Source organism: Typopeltis vanoorti, chromosome 14 (genome assembly GCF_054136105.1).
Source record: "Typopeltis vanoorti isolate ZY-2024b chromosome 14, IOZ_Tvanoo_1.0, whole genome shotgun sequence".
NCBI classification, from domain to species: domain Eukaryota; kingdom Metazoa; phylum Arthropoda; class Arachnida; order Uropygi; family Thelyphonidae; genus Typopeltis; species Typopeltis vanoorti.
In genome coordinates, this window is record NC_143562.1 from 51,468,218 (window position 1) to 51,482,190 (window position 13,973).

General features: G+C 39.8%; 1 protein-coding gene across 1 annotated transcript in view; it reads right to left on the minus strand.

The window, feature by feature from the left end:
- The window catches only part of LOC150099468 (chymotrypsin-like elastase family member 2A), a 56,615-nt gene that overhangs the window by 42,110 nt on the left and 532 nt on the right, over window positions 1-13,973 (minus strand). Inside the window, exon 2 of the mRNA XM_090404224.1 lies at window positions 7,530-7,678. Within this exon, the coding sequence (XP_090260350.1) occupies window positions 7,530-7,678 (149 nt within the window). The remainder of the gene's footprint in view (window positions 1-7,529; window positions 7,679-13,973) is intronic.

Consider the following 13,973-nt stretch of genomic DNA (forward strand, 5'->3'; position numbering starts at 1 on the left):
ATGTCGGAGGTCCAGCAGTGTCAACGAGCGAACTGTACATTATACCCTGCATATCGTGGGCTACGGCAGCCGACGCTCAAATCATGTACTACTGTTCACAGCTCGTCATCGGGCTTTGCGCCGTGCCTGTGTTGGGACCATCAAAACTGGACATCTTCAGACTGGGCTATAGTCGTGTAGTCTAATGAATCCCGTTATCAGTTGTACCGAGCTGACGGAAGGCTGCGGGTGTGGCGTCGACAGCATGAGGCCATTGTCTCGTCGTGCCAGGTCGGATCTGTTCAAGGAGGTGGTAGCTCTGTGATGGATCGAGGAGCTTTCTCATGTGACGCATAGGGTCCTTATTGTGTCTAGAGAGTCCCGTAAACGCTGCCAGTTACAGAATGTGCTGGCCGATCATCTACCCACCTTCTTGGCCTTCGACCGTCCTGCAGCCGATGGTCTGTTTCAGAAGGACAGTGTGCCACCCCGACCTGGCCACAACCATCTAGTCATGGCTCAAGGAACATTCATCTGAGTTTGGGAACATCCAGTTCCCACCCTCCAAGCTCCCCCGGATTTAAATCCGAGGACCTAGAACGAGACATCACGTTCATGTAATGACGGTACCTGTACCTTAGACATCAATACCAATCCGATGTCTAAGGTACATATGTCTATAGCGCAGTTGTGAACAATGCTGCAACAGAAATGACTGGAATTGCTTCCGGCATCTGGTGGAATCAATGCCTCGGACAGTACCGGCTGTTATTCGCACTAAAGGAGCACCGGCACACTATTAGGTAAGTATCTATAATGTTTCGTCCAGTGAGTGTATTTTGGTTGCATTAGAGTTAACAAAGCTATGTTTATGCTAATAGCGTAAAGCAACGAGATGAGGGATTAACATATTGCTACTGGAAGATTTTAAAACTGGGAACGTTTCATCACTTCGACACTAGTCAATTGAAGAAGAAGAAGAATGGAGTGTGCAGTTATCGCTAAACTATATAGAGAATTAAGGGTATTTATTTATAAGGAAGAATACTGTAAACAAAAGTATGCCCTGCAGTACTGTGGAATTCGCAAGGAAATATGAAGAGAGTACACTATCACCCATGCCACACACACATTGAAGAATCAGAAGTAACTGGCAATTTAATTGCAAAGGATAGAAAGCACATCTTCGGTAAGCTTCGGTATCAGACCTGATAGTATGCATGGAAGATGTCATGGACAATCACAAAATTTCTCCAGACCTTTTCATAGCTAGTGAATATGTTCAGTTTGTTTATTAAAAAGAGGCCACTTAACAAAAATAAATTTTAGAATTAAGTATGGTTTATATATGAATAAAATTTAAAATATCTATTGCATAATATCTTAGCAATAGAAAACCGACACATTTTCTGTATTAGTTTTCGTTACTCTTACGCTCATTAAATATAAATTCATAACAGTAGTAACTATCATGAACATACGAGAGTGTTAGAATAACTTGTTACATAGTGAAAAACTATTAACGTCGCCTTTTTTCATTTCGATCTTCATTAGATCTTCATTATAATTTTGTGTGTGTGTGTGTGTGTGTGTGTGTGTGTGTGTGTGTGTGTGTGTGTGTGTGTGTGTGTGTGTGTGTGTGTGTGTGTGTGTGTGTGTGTGTGTGTGTGTGTGTGTGTGTGTGTGTGTGTGTTGAGCCCATACACGAAAGGTTGGTTAATAATCAACCTTTACCGCGAGTTGCCTCAGTATGGCACTACTTCCTAGAGTTGTCTCAGTCTTGCACTATGTAGAGACGCAAACTTGACATACTTGTCTGTTTGCTTACTTGGGAAAAAGGATTAAAACCTAGCTTATAAAATTGTTTGGAATCTTTAATACAGCCTATAGTATATTGGTACTGTATATGGGTAGTGAGTCGGGAAAGGAGGAACTTGTTTACATTTGATTTAAAAGAATGTTACAGCAGTTGCAGGGATTATGGAGAAGGAAAAGAAATCTGTTTTATGGGTTTCAAGGTGCACTGCAAACGAATGCTGAGCAACAGCTGTACGTGATCCACTGAGCCTAGTACTTATTGGGAAAATTATTGATGTTATTTTAGATGAACCTTTCCCATGGAAATGTTTGCAAAATACAGCGGAAACCAAACGTCTATGCGAAAGTGGGGGAAGAAGTGAATTGGTAAGAGATGGGTCATTAATAAGTCTAATTGCTCTCTTCTGTATTGAGTCAAGCATTTTGAGTTAGCTCTTAGGTGCCCCACCCCATATTTGAGGGCAGTGTTCAATAGCTGGGCGGATTTGGGATTTGTATAAAGTTCACAGCTATTCAGGGATAAAGTAACTTCTTGAGCAAGATGTAATGGTTGTGATGTGTTTATGCCAGGAGAGGGTTGATGTGAGGGCACTTCCAAGAAGAGAAATCTCAAACAGGCTGGAAATTTGGGTGTTGTAAAAAATAATACATACATCTTCAAGGCCCACCTTTCTAATTGGGTTGTTGGGGGAACAGCTGCAATAGGATATTCCAATGGTCACGATCCTCTGCCACCAAACTCAGGTGTTCTGATGGGATTCCCAAACGTGTCCACCCAAGGTTTTGGATATAATCTATCCAGCGAGTCCTTGGCCTTCCACGTGGCCTTCCAGGTGGCCTCCCACCCTCTGGCTTGGCAAAGAGGGCCTGCTGAGGGGGCCTCTCTTGTGGCATTCTGACCAGGTGCCCGTACCAACGTAACTGTGATCTCTCAACACGGAGAAGCAGCGGTTGAGTATTGAGAGTTCCCGAATTGCAGAGCTTCTGACCCGGTAGAGTCTTGTCATCCCCGCAACACCTCGAAGGAACCTCATTTCAGCCTCTTGGATTCGTGTCCGCATTCTTTCGATCATTACCCAACTCTCATGACCATAGGTGAGGATGGCGACATAGACTGTATTGAAGACAGCCAGCTTTGCCTTCTTGCTTAACTCCCTCTTCAATACTACCGAACGGCCAAGCTCCCGCAATATTGAGCTTGCTAAGCCAATTCGAGTATCTAGGTCTACGTCCCATTTTCCATCATTCGTGAATATGGACCCAAGGTATTTAAACTTCTCCACCTGGCTTATTGCGACTCCACTTTCATGTAGACTACACTGGGAGGATTGTCTTGAGACCACAAATGTTTCAGTTTGGCGACACTGATCTTCATTCCGGCGTCTGCACAAACAGCTACAAACCTATCCAGGGTCCGCTGGAAGTCATCTGTGGAAGAGCTAAGCAGAAGTAGGTCATCTGCAAAAAGCAGACGTGCAATGCTCCATCTTCCAATTCTGACACACTCACCGCCTCGGCTGTGCCTATCAATCCAGTAAATAAATATTATGAAAAGGAGGGGTGACAGAACACACCCTTGGTGGAGGCCAACGGAGACTGCGAAAGGTTCAGACTTTGTGCTGTTTACCCTGACACAAAACTCTGGGCATTCATACAGGGACTTGATGGCAGCTAATAGTTGGTCATTCACTCCATACTCCTGTATTATTTGCCAAAGTTTATCCCGAGGAACCCAGTCATATGCCTTTTCCAAGTCCACAAAACATGTGTAGACATTCTTGGTATATTCCCAAGATTTCTCAAAGACTTGCCTTAAAGTGAAGATCTGGCCAGTTGTGCTTCTACCAGGACGAAATCCACATTGTTCTTCCTGGAACATTGACTCCACTATGCTTCTGCACCGTCTTTCCAAGAACCTAGCATACGCTTTTCCTGGCAGCCTGAGCAGAGAGATGCCACGATAATTACTGCAATCGTTCTGGTCTCCCTTTTTGAAGACTGGTATTATTATAATTGTCTGCCATTGCTTCGGTGCTCGTCTAGATATCCAAGCAGCCTGACACACTCGAGTCAGCCAGAGAACACCGTCTCGATTTGAGGCTTTTAGCAATTCGTCCCGAATTTCATCATTGCGAGCAACCTTGCCCGATTTTATCGATTTTATTGTTAAATGGACCTCTTCTGCTTTGAGACTAGTCATTGCCCCGATCTGCACCGCTTGGTCGTCAAAAATAGTATTGGGTGAAAATGATTCATGTTTATGCGAGATAGGACAGAACCGAGATTTATTGGCATTAGAAGTGATGAGGTTATCTGAACCCGATTCAGGATGGCTTGGAGATCAGAATTGAGGGCAATAGTGGTTAATGTTCTGCAGGTTGAGTTGAATTGTGTAGATTGACGTTTATCAAATGAAAGGGAGAAGTGTAATGTGCTGTCATCTGCAAAGCTACATATCGGGTTGGAGATCAACTGAAGTAGATCATCGATATACATAAGGAACCCATCCACCACCACACATAGCGAGCGTCCAGACATAAAACTGGCAATACAATTACAGAGCTCCTTGGACAGACAAATGATGGTAGTTTGCCAAGTAAGCCTATGTCCCAGACCTGGTCAAAATCTTTGAAGATATCAAGTACAACCATATCAGATTCGGCAAACCTCTCCATGGAGTTTGTCCAGAGATATGCACATATATGAGCAGATTTTCTTTTGATCGGCAACGAAGTAATCCATACTGACTGTCGTTTATTAGTTGGGTGCCTTCAAGGTAGTAGTGTAGGAGTTATGAATTGATAAATATTTCTGTTACTTTAGATAGGAATGAGGTGAGCGAGATAGGACGGTAGTTGGATGGCAGTTGTTTATCGCCCTTCTTGGGAATGGGTTAAGTATAGGTCAATTTCCAGGCTCTGGAACAGATACCAGTGGAGTAAAGAAGTATACCGGCGTCATAGGATAGGAATCAATTTGGGTGCATATATTTTCAGGACAACTGGAAGAATTGCATAAGAGCCAGCAGATGTTTTTTGTGTCTACTTTGGACACTATTTTTATGATCTCTTTCTGACAAAAGGATATAGGGGCATTGTATGATGGCTTTGTTGAATAGTTGGTGGGGGGTTTCCATTGTCGGTTATGCATGTATTGGAAGGAAAGTGTGAAGCCAGGAGATTAGCTTTTTCTGTGGGTGATAATGCAATGGAGCCATCTGGATATGATCGGGGTGGGAATAGTGTGGGCAGAGGTTACAGCCAATTGCTTTGGCGAGAGATCAAAAAGCTCAGCTGCCGTTTGGACAGACTAATTTTCTGCTCTTTCAAACTATGTTCTAGAAGCATTGATTGTATTTTTTTTCATCTATTTCGAGCTTGAGTATAACTTGAGTTGAGATATGTTTGGTTTTTCATTTGTACTGTCATGGCAAATCTTTTGGAGAACCAAGGTTTAGTTAAGGAATAGCAGTTCAGAGTGGTGCGGGGGATGTGTGTTTCCATACGGTGAGGATTACTTTGGTGATAAGTTCGGTGTATATGTTTGGGTTGTAAAGCCAGAAGTAATAGTCCAACCATGGGAATGAGGCATAGACGTCACTGAGGCTGTCCAAATTGGCATTGTTATATTGCCAAACTGATTTTGCATGTGAGTGAGCATGAAAGAACAGCAGTAGAGGGTGTCTTTTCATGACAACTTGTTTTAATCCTTTTCATATCAACAATTCTGTTGGAAGGCACACCAAAATTGAGAAGCACCTCATTTATGTTTGCAATCTGACTTGGTTCAAAAGCATATTTTTTCCGAAGTTTTATGACATTGGAGTAAAACTGTTGGATTTTATCCTCATAAGCTGGTGGCATTTTCTGGGCTAACTTGAACCCTTCTCTCCTCATGATGTTGAAGCACCATTTTGCCTTTCCTTTTGAAATCAACAATGTTCATTCCTCTTGCAAACCTTTTTGCCTCATATTGAATAAACTTAGTTGACACACATATCCCACTCTGGCGCTGCTCCATAATCCAAGTCTTCAGCCTCTGCTCCACGTTTGACCATTTTGCTGGTTTTCCTCTTAAGGTCCTCTTCTTTTTTGGCATCTTGAGTAGTTGTTCTTCCTGTTTTCTCCACTGTTTAATCATATACTCATTGTTTCGGAAATAAACCTTCAGAGAGACAGTTTATCTCTCTCTCTCTCTCTCTCTCTCTCTCTCTCTCTCTCTCTCTCTCTCTCTCTCTCTTTCTCTAAAACTTTATTTCCATGTACTTTTGCATAATTAATGACTTTTAACTTGAATTTTGAAGAATGACCATCTTATTTTTTTGTTATTTTCGGAGATTTGTATGGGCTAGTGCTCAAAATATTGTTAATGTATTAACTTACCCCGCCAGCGAGTTGCAGACGTATGAATGCTTTCAGAGTTCTGATGCTATATTTTATAAGGGGGTGACTACCCAAACCGGTTTCGACCGTTGTTGAGGTCTCATGAGTGGATAGGTAGATCCAGAACTAAATACCCAGGTTGAAGTGATGGAGAAGTTATACTGTACTATACGAGTTGCCAAAAGGTGTCACATCACAAAAGGCACCAAGAATTACTGTAATAAAGACCTCAACAAAGGTCGAAACCGGTCTGCGTAGTGACCGCCCCCCACAATGTATAGCATCATACATGTCCACAAGTAGATGTACTTTACATTATGGGAAATACTACGGAAAATGATCAGCGCTTACTCCACTTTCACCACGAGTTGCTCCTGTCCTGAAAGGTTGGCTTAGGCTTGGCCCGCTGAAACTTTTACCGTTTCTATATTCGGCATGAAACTCTTGTAGTTTCTCTATTCTGGTTTGAAATAATGTTGGATTCAATATCCACTTAATTTGAATAAGTTTGCATCACCGAAGTGAAGCCTTTTAGCTCTTTATTTCATGATGCTAAATGTTTACTAGTGAACAGTTTCATACTTTTACATTAGAAAAGAATAATAGTATTGCACATGTACGTACAAATTCTTTGAGATTCCTTATTTTTTATACTGAATGAAATAAAATATGGTAAAAAGAAAATAGTAAGATGAAAAGAAAACTGAATGAAAGAGAAAACAGATGAAAGGAAAATAAATGGTACTATTTAGTAACTGTTCTTGAAATAGTCCCAGGATCGAATTGCTAGACAGTAAAATAAAAAAGTAAATAAATAAATAAATCATTTAACACTGTTTATTTCTCAGAGTAGCAGAGCTGTCTTAGTCCCATTTAACTTTTTGAAGACAGAGGAGGAGAAGCCAGTCTCCACTCTTCAAGCTTTCGCTAATAGTCAGCCCATGCTATCAATGAATCACAGCTTTGGCTTTTTTCAGAAGAGAGAGAGAAAGGAGTATGGCAGAAAACTGCTGATATCTCTAATAGTATGATTTCTACAGTCATTTTATGTGATACGAGATTTAAAAAAAAAATCGAAGAAAAGCTTTGCTAGAGAAAATTATCCTCGTATCAGTGAATCACTTGGTCGAAAAGCAAATAGTTTGCATATTTAATACTGACAGAAAGGAATCTTATCACACAGTCTGTTGAGTCGATGAACTGATTGTAGTCAGTGATAGTTGTATATTTTGCTATTGGGTTACTTAATTTATAGGAGAAAAAAACCCTTGCTATTTGCTCTTGAGACCAACTAACCAATACTTAGTTTAAAATCTAAATAAATTGGTGTGATTAAAGAATCATACTTACTTTGAACTCGCTCTGGATTTTTACGTGACATTGAAGATCATCTGGATAATTCTGAGCTTCCAGGAATCCTGGGCTATAGACGTCCATTGTTGGTCCACTGGTCCATTTGACAGTTTTACCGGCATCATCACCGCATGGAATGATAATTCCTCAAAAAAAATGATTAAACGTATACAAATATAAAATCGTTAATTCTATTTAATAAATAAATGATATGCTATATAGTTATGCAAATTAAAACAAACTTCATTATTTGTTATTTCCTAACTAAGATGTAGTGCACTTGGGAAGCCTGAATTTATTGGCCTCTTATTGGCCTTTTATTGGCCAATAAAAGAAATCATCTCGGGTTGTAGGAGAGAAATGAACAGCATCGCCTGTTTCTTATGGTATAGCTGGCTGAATAACGCTTAGAGTTGATCAAATGATCGTCAGTGTTTCGCTTCTAATGCCGTACATTTAAATGCGCTTGAAATCTGATGCCATGCCAAGGAGCAACACAATACGGTGGCTTAGACGTAACCCAGATAAATAATTCATTATACTCCTGAGTGATTGGGGGTTGGATCATCAAAACGTAATCAAAACGAAAGAGTATAGTAAAAGTAAAAGCATCAAAAGACGTTATTGGTAGGAATTTTCGTACGTAATGGAAAGCCAAACTTGCTGTGCATGCAGATTGAGCAAAAGGTGAAGAATAATCATGTGGTCTAGTTGAAGTACAAATACAAAGCAAGAGTCAGATTCCTTTTCAACAAAAGAATAGATGTACTCTGAGCCAGCTAACCAAAGCATCATAATGGCAAAGTTTGCAGGAAGAGCGTTTAAATGAAAATGGTCCATGTTTGTTCATCATTGCAGAAGGTACTGAAGAAGAAACAGTTATTTCATAACTCAGAAACAAGCTTTGAATCAGTACTAAACAGGCAATTACGTATCACTGTATGAGATTAGATGGCTAAAGTTGGAACCGACAAAAAGAATTGGAAAATAGTAATGACTAAATTTGGATATGGAGAAAGTAATGAAAGAGGAATAAGAATACATGAATTTGCCTTGCACTACAACCAAATCATCAGACATTTCCAGCAAAAAGCATACAAAAAGTAGGAATCATGCTCATAAGGAAAACAGCGGCCACTTCAGTCTAATAGTGCTCAGCATTTCAAGGAACAGATGAGTAATTAGATCACATAGTTGAAACTCAAAGGAAGAGAGAGGACACAGTTTAAAAATCAAAGAGATAAAGGACATTGAACAAGGAAATCACAATGAAAATCATGGGAAGGAAGCAGAACTGGATGACAGAGAGAGAGAGAGAGAGAGAGAGAGAGAGAGAGAGAAACCTGATACATGAGGTCAAGAGGGCAGGGGAATATATGGACAAAAACGATTGGATTTAACAAGAAACATTGAAGCTAATTCAAGAAAGTAAACAGATTCATGATAAAGAAGACAGGTACAGAGTGAAAGGCAATGAAGAAAACACGGCAGAAAGGAGAAGCCAAAGTGGTGAGAGGAGCACTTCAAGGATATCGATAAATACTCCAATGAATTCAGAACAAATGAGGTACGAAATGATCAAAAACACCAGAATGGAATGAGCAGAGAACCATGAACAACGAAAATCAAAGGATTCGATTTGGAGTCTAAATTTATAAAATAGAGGTACTGTATTATTCATAGCCAAATAACTGATTAAAAATTATTATAGTTTATATATGGATAATCGTCTCGTACCTAAGGCCCCATGGAAGGTTTGTTTAGGAAGAAGTGGATTAATTTTTAGAGGCTTTAGACAAGGGAACTAGAAAGAAATCGAAAAGTTGATTATTTTTGGAGATCTTCTCTCTTCTACGTGTTAGGCCTACTGGCCTGTTATAGAGCCATCTTATACCCTTGTAAGTCGTACCCGTCCAGAGGATAAGGTGACTAGCCCTATGCCTCGCGGTATATTCTATGGCTGTAGCTGCGTGTGTTCATGAGGCCGGTTTGCCTGCTTGAGGGAGAAAATCTTGCTGTCCATGCCCAACACCAGCTAACTTGGCTATGTCTGAGAAAGGTCTTTAATCTCCTCACTTCGGCGAAGGAAATAGAACCCAAGACACTCCTTTCCCAGGCATATGGTTGCGAAACGCATTGCCAATAGGCTAACCCCGCGGAAAGTAATAAACCAAGTATATGTATTTAAGTTTTGTGGAACTGGAAAAAAACATATGATATGTTGCCGAGAGAAAAGCTTTTCAAAAACATTGAAACTGTATGGTGTAAAATGGAACATTATATCGAACAATACATTGTCTATAGTTGAGTTGTAGATCAGCAGTTATAACTGAAAACGTTACTGGAAAATGGTTTGGTGTTAAATGAAGTGTGACAAAAGGAGGTACTTTCACTTTACCTTTTTCGATCATCTATAAGGATCACATTAAGAAATAAAATTGCATTAAACTTTATATGAAAATTAGATATGTTAATCTCAACTTTATACTTTATGCAGATGATAATGTACTCCTAAATAAATCCAGAATAGGTTTGTCGTCATCACAGTTTCTGTAATATATTTGTAATAAAATTCATCAATAAATGTGTAAAGGCTATTAAAATAGGCCAGGATATTGGAAATCAATCCTATATGTAGAACATAAAATGGGTAAACATTTAAGCTTTTTGGGAAAAATGATTAGTGAAGATGGTAAATCAAATATGGAAATAGACAACAGAATTATCAATGTTGATATGGTAGGAAGTCAAATGAATACATTTGCAACCAATCTAACTTGTGGAGCAAGATCTGGGTTAGAAATACAATACTTGATCAGAGATTGGAGACCACAGATACAAAGAAGTTCTGAGAAAAATTAGATGAATGAACAGATGGCATCAGTTTCAGTATCTTATTAAACGTGAGGATATTTGAAAGAAACTTACTATTGTTAGCATTTGTACGTGTGTGAGCTGAACCAACCTGAAATGTATGGTTACTGAGAATGTGAGAGGAAAGATTAGCAAAGCAAGTGGTAAATTTTGCCGAAAAAAACTGGTCGAAGAAAACAGACCTAGAGGAAGATCAAGATCTAGATGGGTTGACACACATATGTTTTTGTTGAAGACGGAAATGTAAAATCTGACAATATTGAAGTCCAGACAGATATTGTATTATTAATTATATATTTGGTTTTATCCTTTATCTAAGTATAAGCAAAAAAAGTTAGCGCCTGAGGTACTTTCAGGACTGGGGAATATCAATCGTGGCAAAGGTGGTGTAAGTTCTCATTACTTGCCTTAGTATCCCATAATGCAAAGCACATCTCCTTGTGGACATGTATAATGGTATGCATTATGGGAAGGGTCACTATCCAGTCGAGTTTCGACCTTTATTGAGGTGCTATTTAAGTAAAGACCTCTCTAAAAATTAGGCAGTCCCCAAAGTAAGGACCGTCAAATTTTTGCGGTGGTTCCACTCAGTGACAGATCTACCCCACAAACAAGAAGAACTCTCAGATGTGTCTCTGCACAATGGCAGGCTCACCCCACCACCAAGCAGAGCCATAATCTCAGCAGTAGCCTCACTCAGAGACAGGCAAAAACCGACACCAAAGCAGAGCCTCTCACATCTCAGGGAAAGCAAACAACAAAGAGCAGAAGTGGTTGCTTTCCCTGAGATGTGAGAGGCTCTGCTTTGGGGTAGGTTTTTGCTTGTCTCTGAGTGAGGCTAGTGCTGAGATTATGGCTCTGCTTGGTGGTGGGGTGGGCTTGCCATTGTGTAGAGCCACTGCTGAGGGTTCTTCTTGTTGGTAGGGAGAGCCTGTCACTGAGTGGAACTACCGCTGAGTTGGACGGTCACTCGTAGGGAGTGGTCTGGAGGACCGCCTAATTTTTAGGGAGGTCTTTACTTCAACAGTACCTCAACAAAGGTTGAAACCGATCTGGGTAGTGACCTTTCCCTTAATGCATAGCATTATACATGTCTGCAAAGAGATGTGCTTTGCATTATTGGATACTAAGGCAAGTAATGAGAACTTATACCACCTTTGCCACGAGTTGCTCGGGTCCTGAAAGTACCTCAGGCGCCAACCTTTTTTGCTTATACTTAGATAAAGGATAAAACCAAATATATAATTAATAATACTCTATCTGACTGGACTTCAATATTGTCAGATTTTACAGAAAGTACTTAAGGCGCAAAAACTTTGTTTGCTTATACACTTGGACAGAGGATAAAACCAATTACAGAATTTGTAGCAAAGCCAAGGGGAAAAACTTCCATAGATATTAGATTAATTTGGAGAAAAACTGTCGAGAGGAAGTCAGTAATGATATCAACTTATCAAGTGTTATTTTCATATAACTATTTTTTTGGGAAAGGGATTCCAGACAAACATGAATAAAGGGATGATCCATTAGATACCATTCAAGTATAAATGAAAAAAGAAAAGATCGATCAGAAATAAGGAGCACGATTCTAAACATTCTCTTCCATATTTTGAAGCGACCAAAACATTCAAGTATTCGGTTATAAAATAGGATACCTCTGAAATCCTACGGAAATGGAGCTTGCTTCCGTAGCTCTGGACCTCCAAAAGAAAGACCTCTGTATGTTCGATTCTTATTTTTAAAAACCATTTTTTCTAGGCATTTTTAGGCAAGTTCTCGAATTACTCGATGTCTGCTGATGAAAATAGGGATTCTTCAAGATAATTGCGATTTTTACTCTCACAACTTCAACTTCAGACAATTGCACATGTATTTTAGAATATTACGCTAGAAATGTGACATGAGTTTATTTGAATGTTAGCGGTGATAAGCTTTAAGGGATGTGCGAGGTAGCTAGAATCCGATGGACATAAGTAGCATTGAGAAAGTAATAATATGAGACATGAAATCAGAGTTGACAAAGATGAAACAAGAGAAGGATATCGAATAATTTCAGAGTAACTCTGTATGGAAATTCAAGGAATAGATATATCATGAGTGCACTCGAATAGAGTCAATAACTAAAAGCCTATTCTTAATTACACTGGCGTCAGTTCTTCTTCACATCTTCCATGCACAGTTAGGCTATTTTAATGCAGTCGGTTTCCATTCCTTTGCTGCATCTCAATAGTCGTGTTGTGATCGATTATTAGGCCCGTTTACCTGCTTGCCGGGGCTTCGTCCCTCAAACGGTTTTGACAAAGCCCTTTGGTGGGAAAGACCTGGGTTCGATTCCCGTCCATGACGTGAATCACGTTTATCTGGTCTCTTTCAAAGGTGAGTTAGCCGGTCTCATATGTAGGTTAGAGAGTTTTTTCACCTCAGAAACTCGGGTATATCCGCCTTCTGAACAGGCAAACCGGACCGTGAACACACAACACACACACACGGATCTATAGTCATAAAATAATCCCTTATATCAGGGCTCATCCAGTCCTAAGGGAAGGTCGAGGAACGGGTGGGGAAACCCACTGCGAACAAATAAACACAAACATTCTTCCCAAAGAAAAACTGTGCTGTAACAGTGAATTTGCCAGCTACAGCACCTGCGATCAGATAACCCACCTTCATTTGAAAACCAACTCGTAAAGATACCTCGCATCTATGATGAGATTCCGACACATGCATTTCCAATCAAACAGCAAACTTTCTAGGTCCAAATCAATCAAAATGACCGTTATTTTACGGTCATTTTGATTGATTTAGACCGTGATTTCACGGTCAGTTCATTAGACGCACACCATTTATTCATGCAAACGAGTATTTCGTCGGAAATAGTATTACGTGTTCCAGAGTATGTAAATTAGAGAGGTTGATTAGGAGGAATCTCTGTGTGTGTGTGCGTGCGTGCGTGCGTGCGTGCGTGTGTGTGTGTGTGTGTGTGTGTGTGTGTGTGTGTGTGTGTGTGTGTGTGTGTGTGTGTGTGTGTGTGTGTGTGTGTGTGTGTGTGTGTGTGTGTGTGTGTGTGTGTGTGAGTGGCAGAGAGAGAGAGGCAGGAGGTTGTTCCCAAACGAAATGAAAGAAAATCAAAGTTTGTACTGGTTTGAAGTAGTCATGTGTGATTTATATATTTAGTAGAAAAGAAAGCAATGTTGGATTGCACTCTGTTTGAACAGTGACCAATGAATTCCTATAGCAAAATGCATAAACCACAAATATAATTGGGTGATAAAGAAATGAGGGATCACCAGTGGCCTCAGTTGTCCTCTTTGAAAAGAATGGAGGTTTTTCTCTCCCTCAAAATATTTCATTCGTCAATTTAGCATTTAGCACTTGGTTTACATTTAAATAGTAAGCCAAATATATATTTTTAAACTCTAACAATAATTATATTGCCAAAATAAAAGTAAATTATCCATTAGTGAAAAATTCCTTTGTCTTTTATGCACGTGATGTTTTTGACAATTCCGAATAGCATAATTCTCGAAACAGTCGCATCGAGCTTTGACTTCATTGTAAGAAAATGGA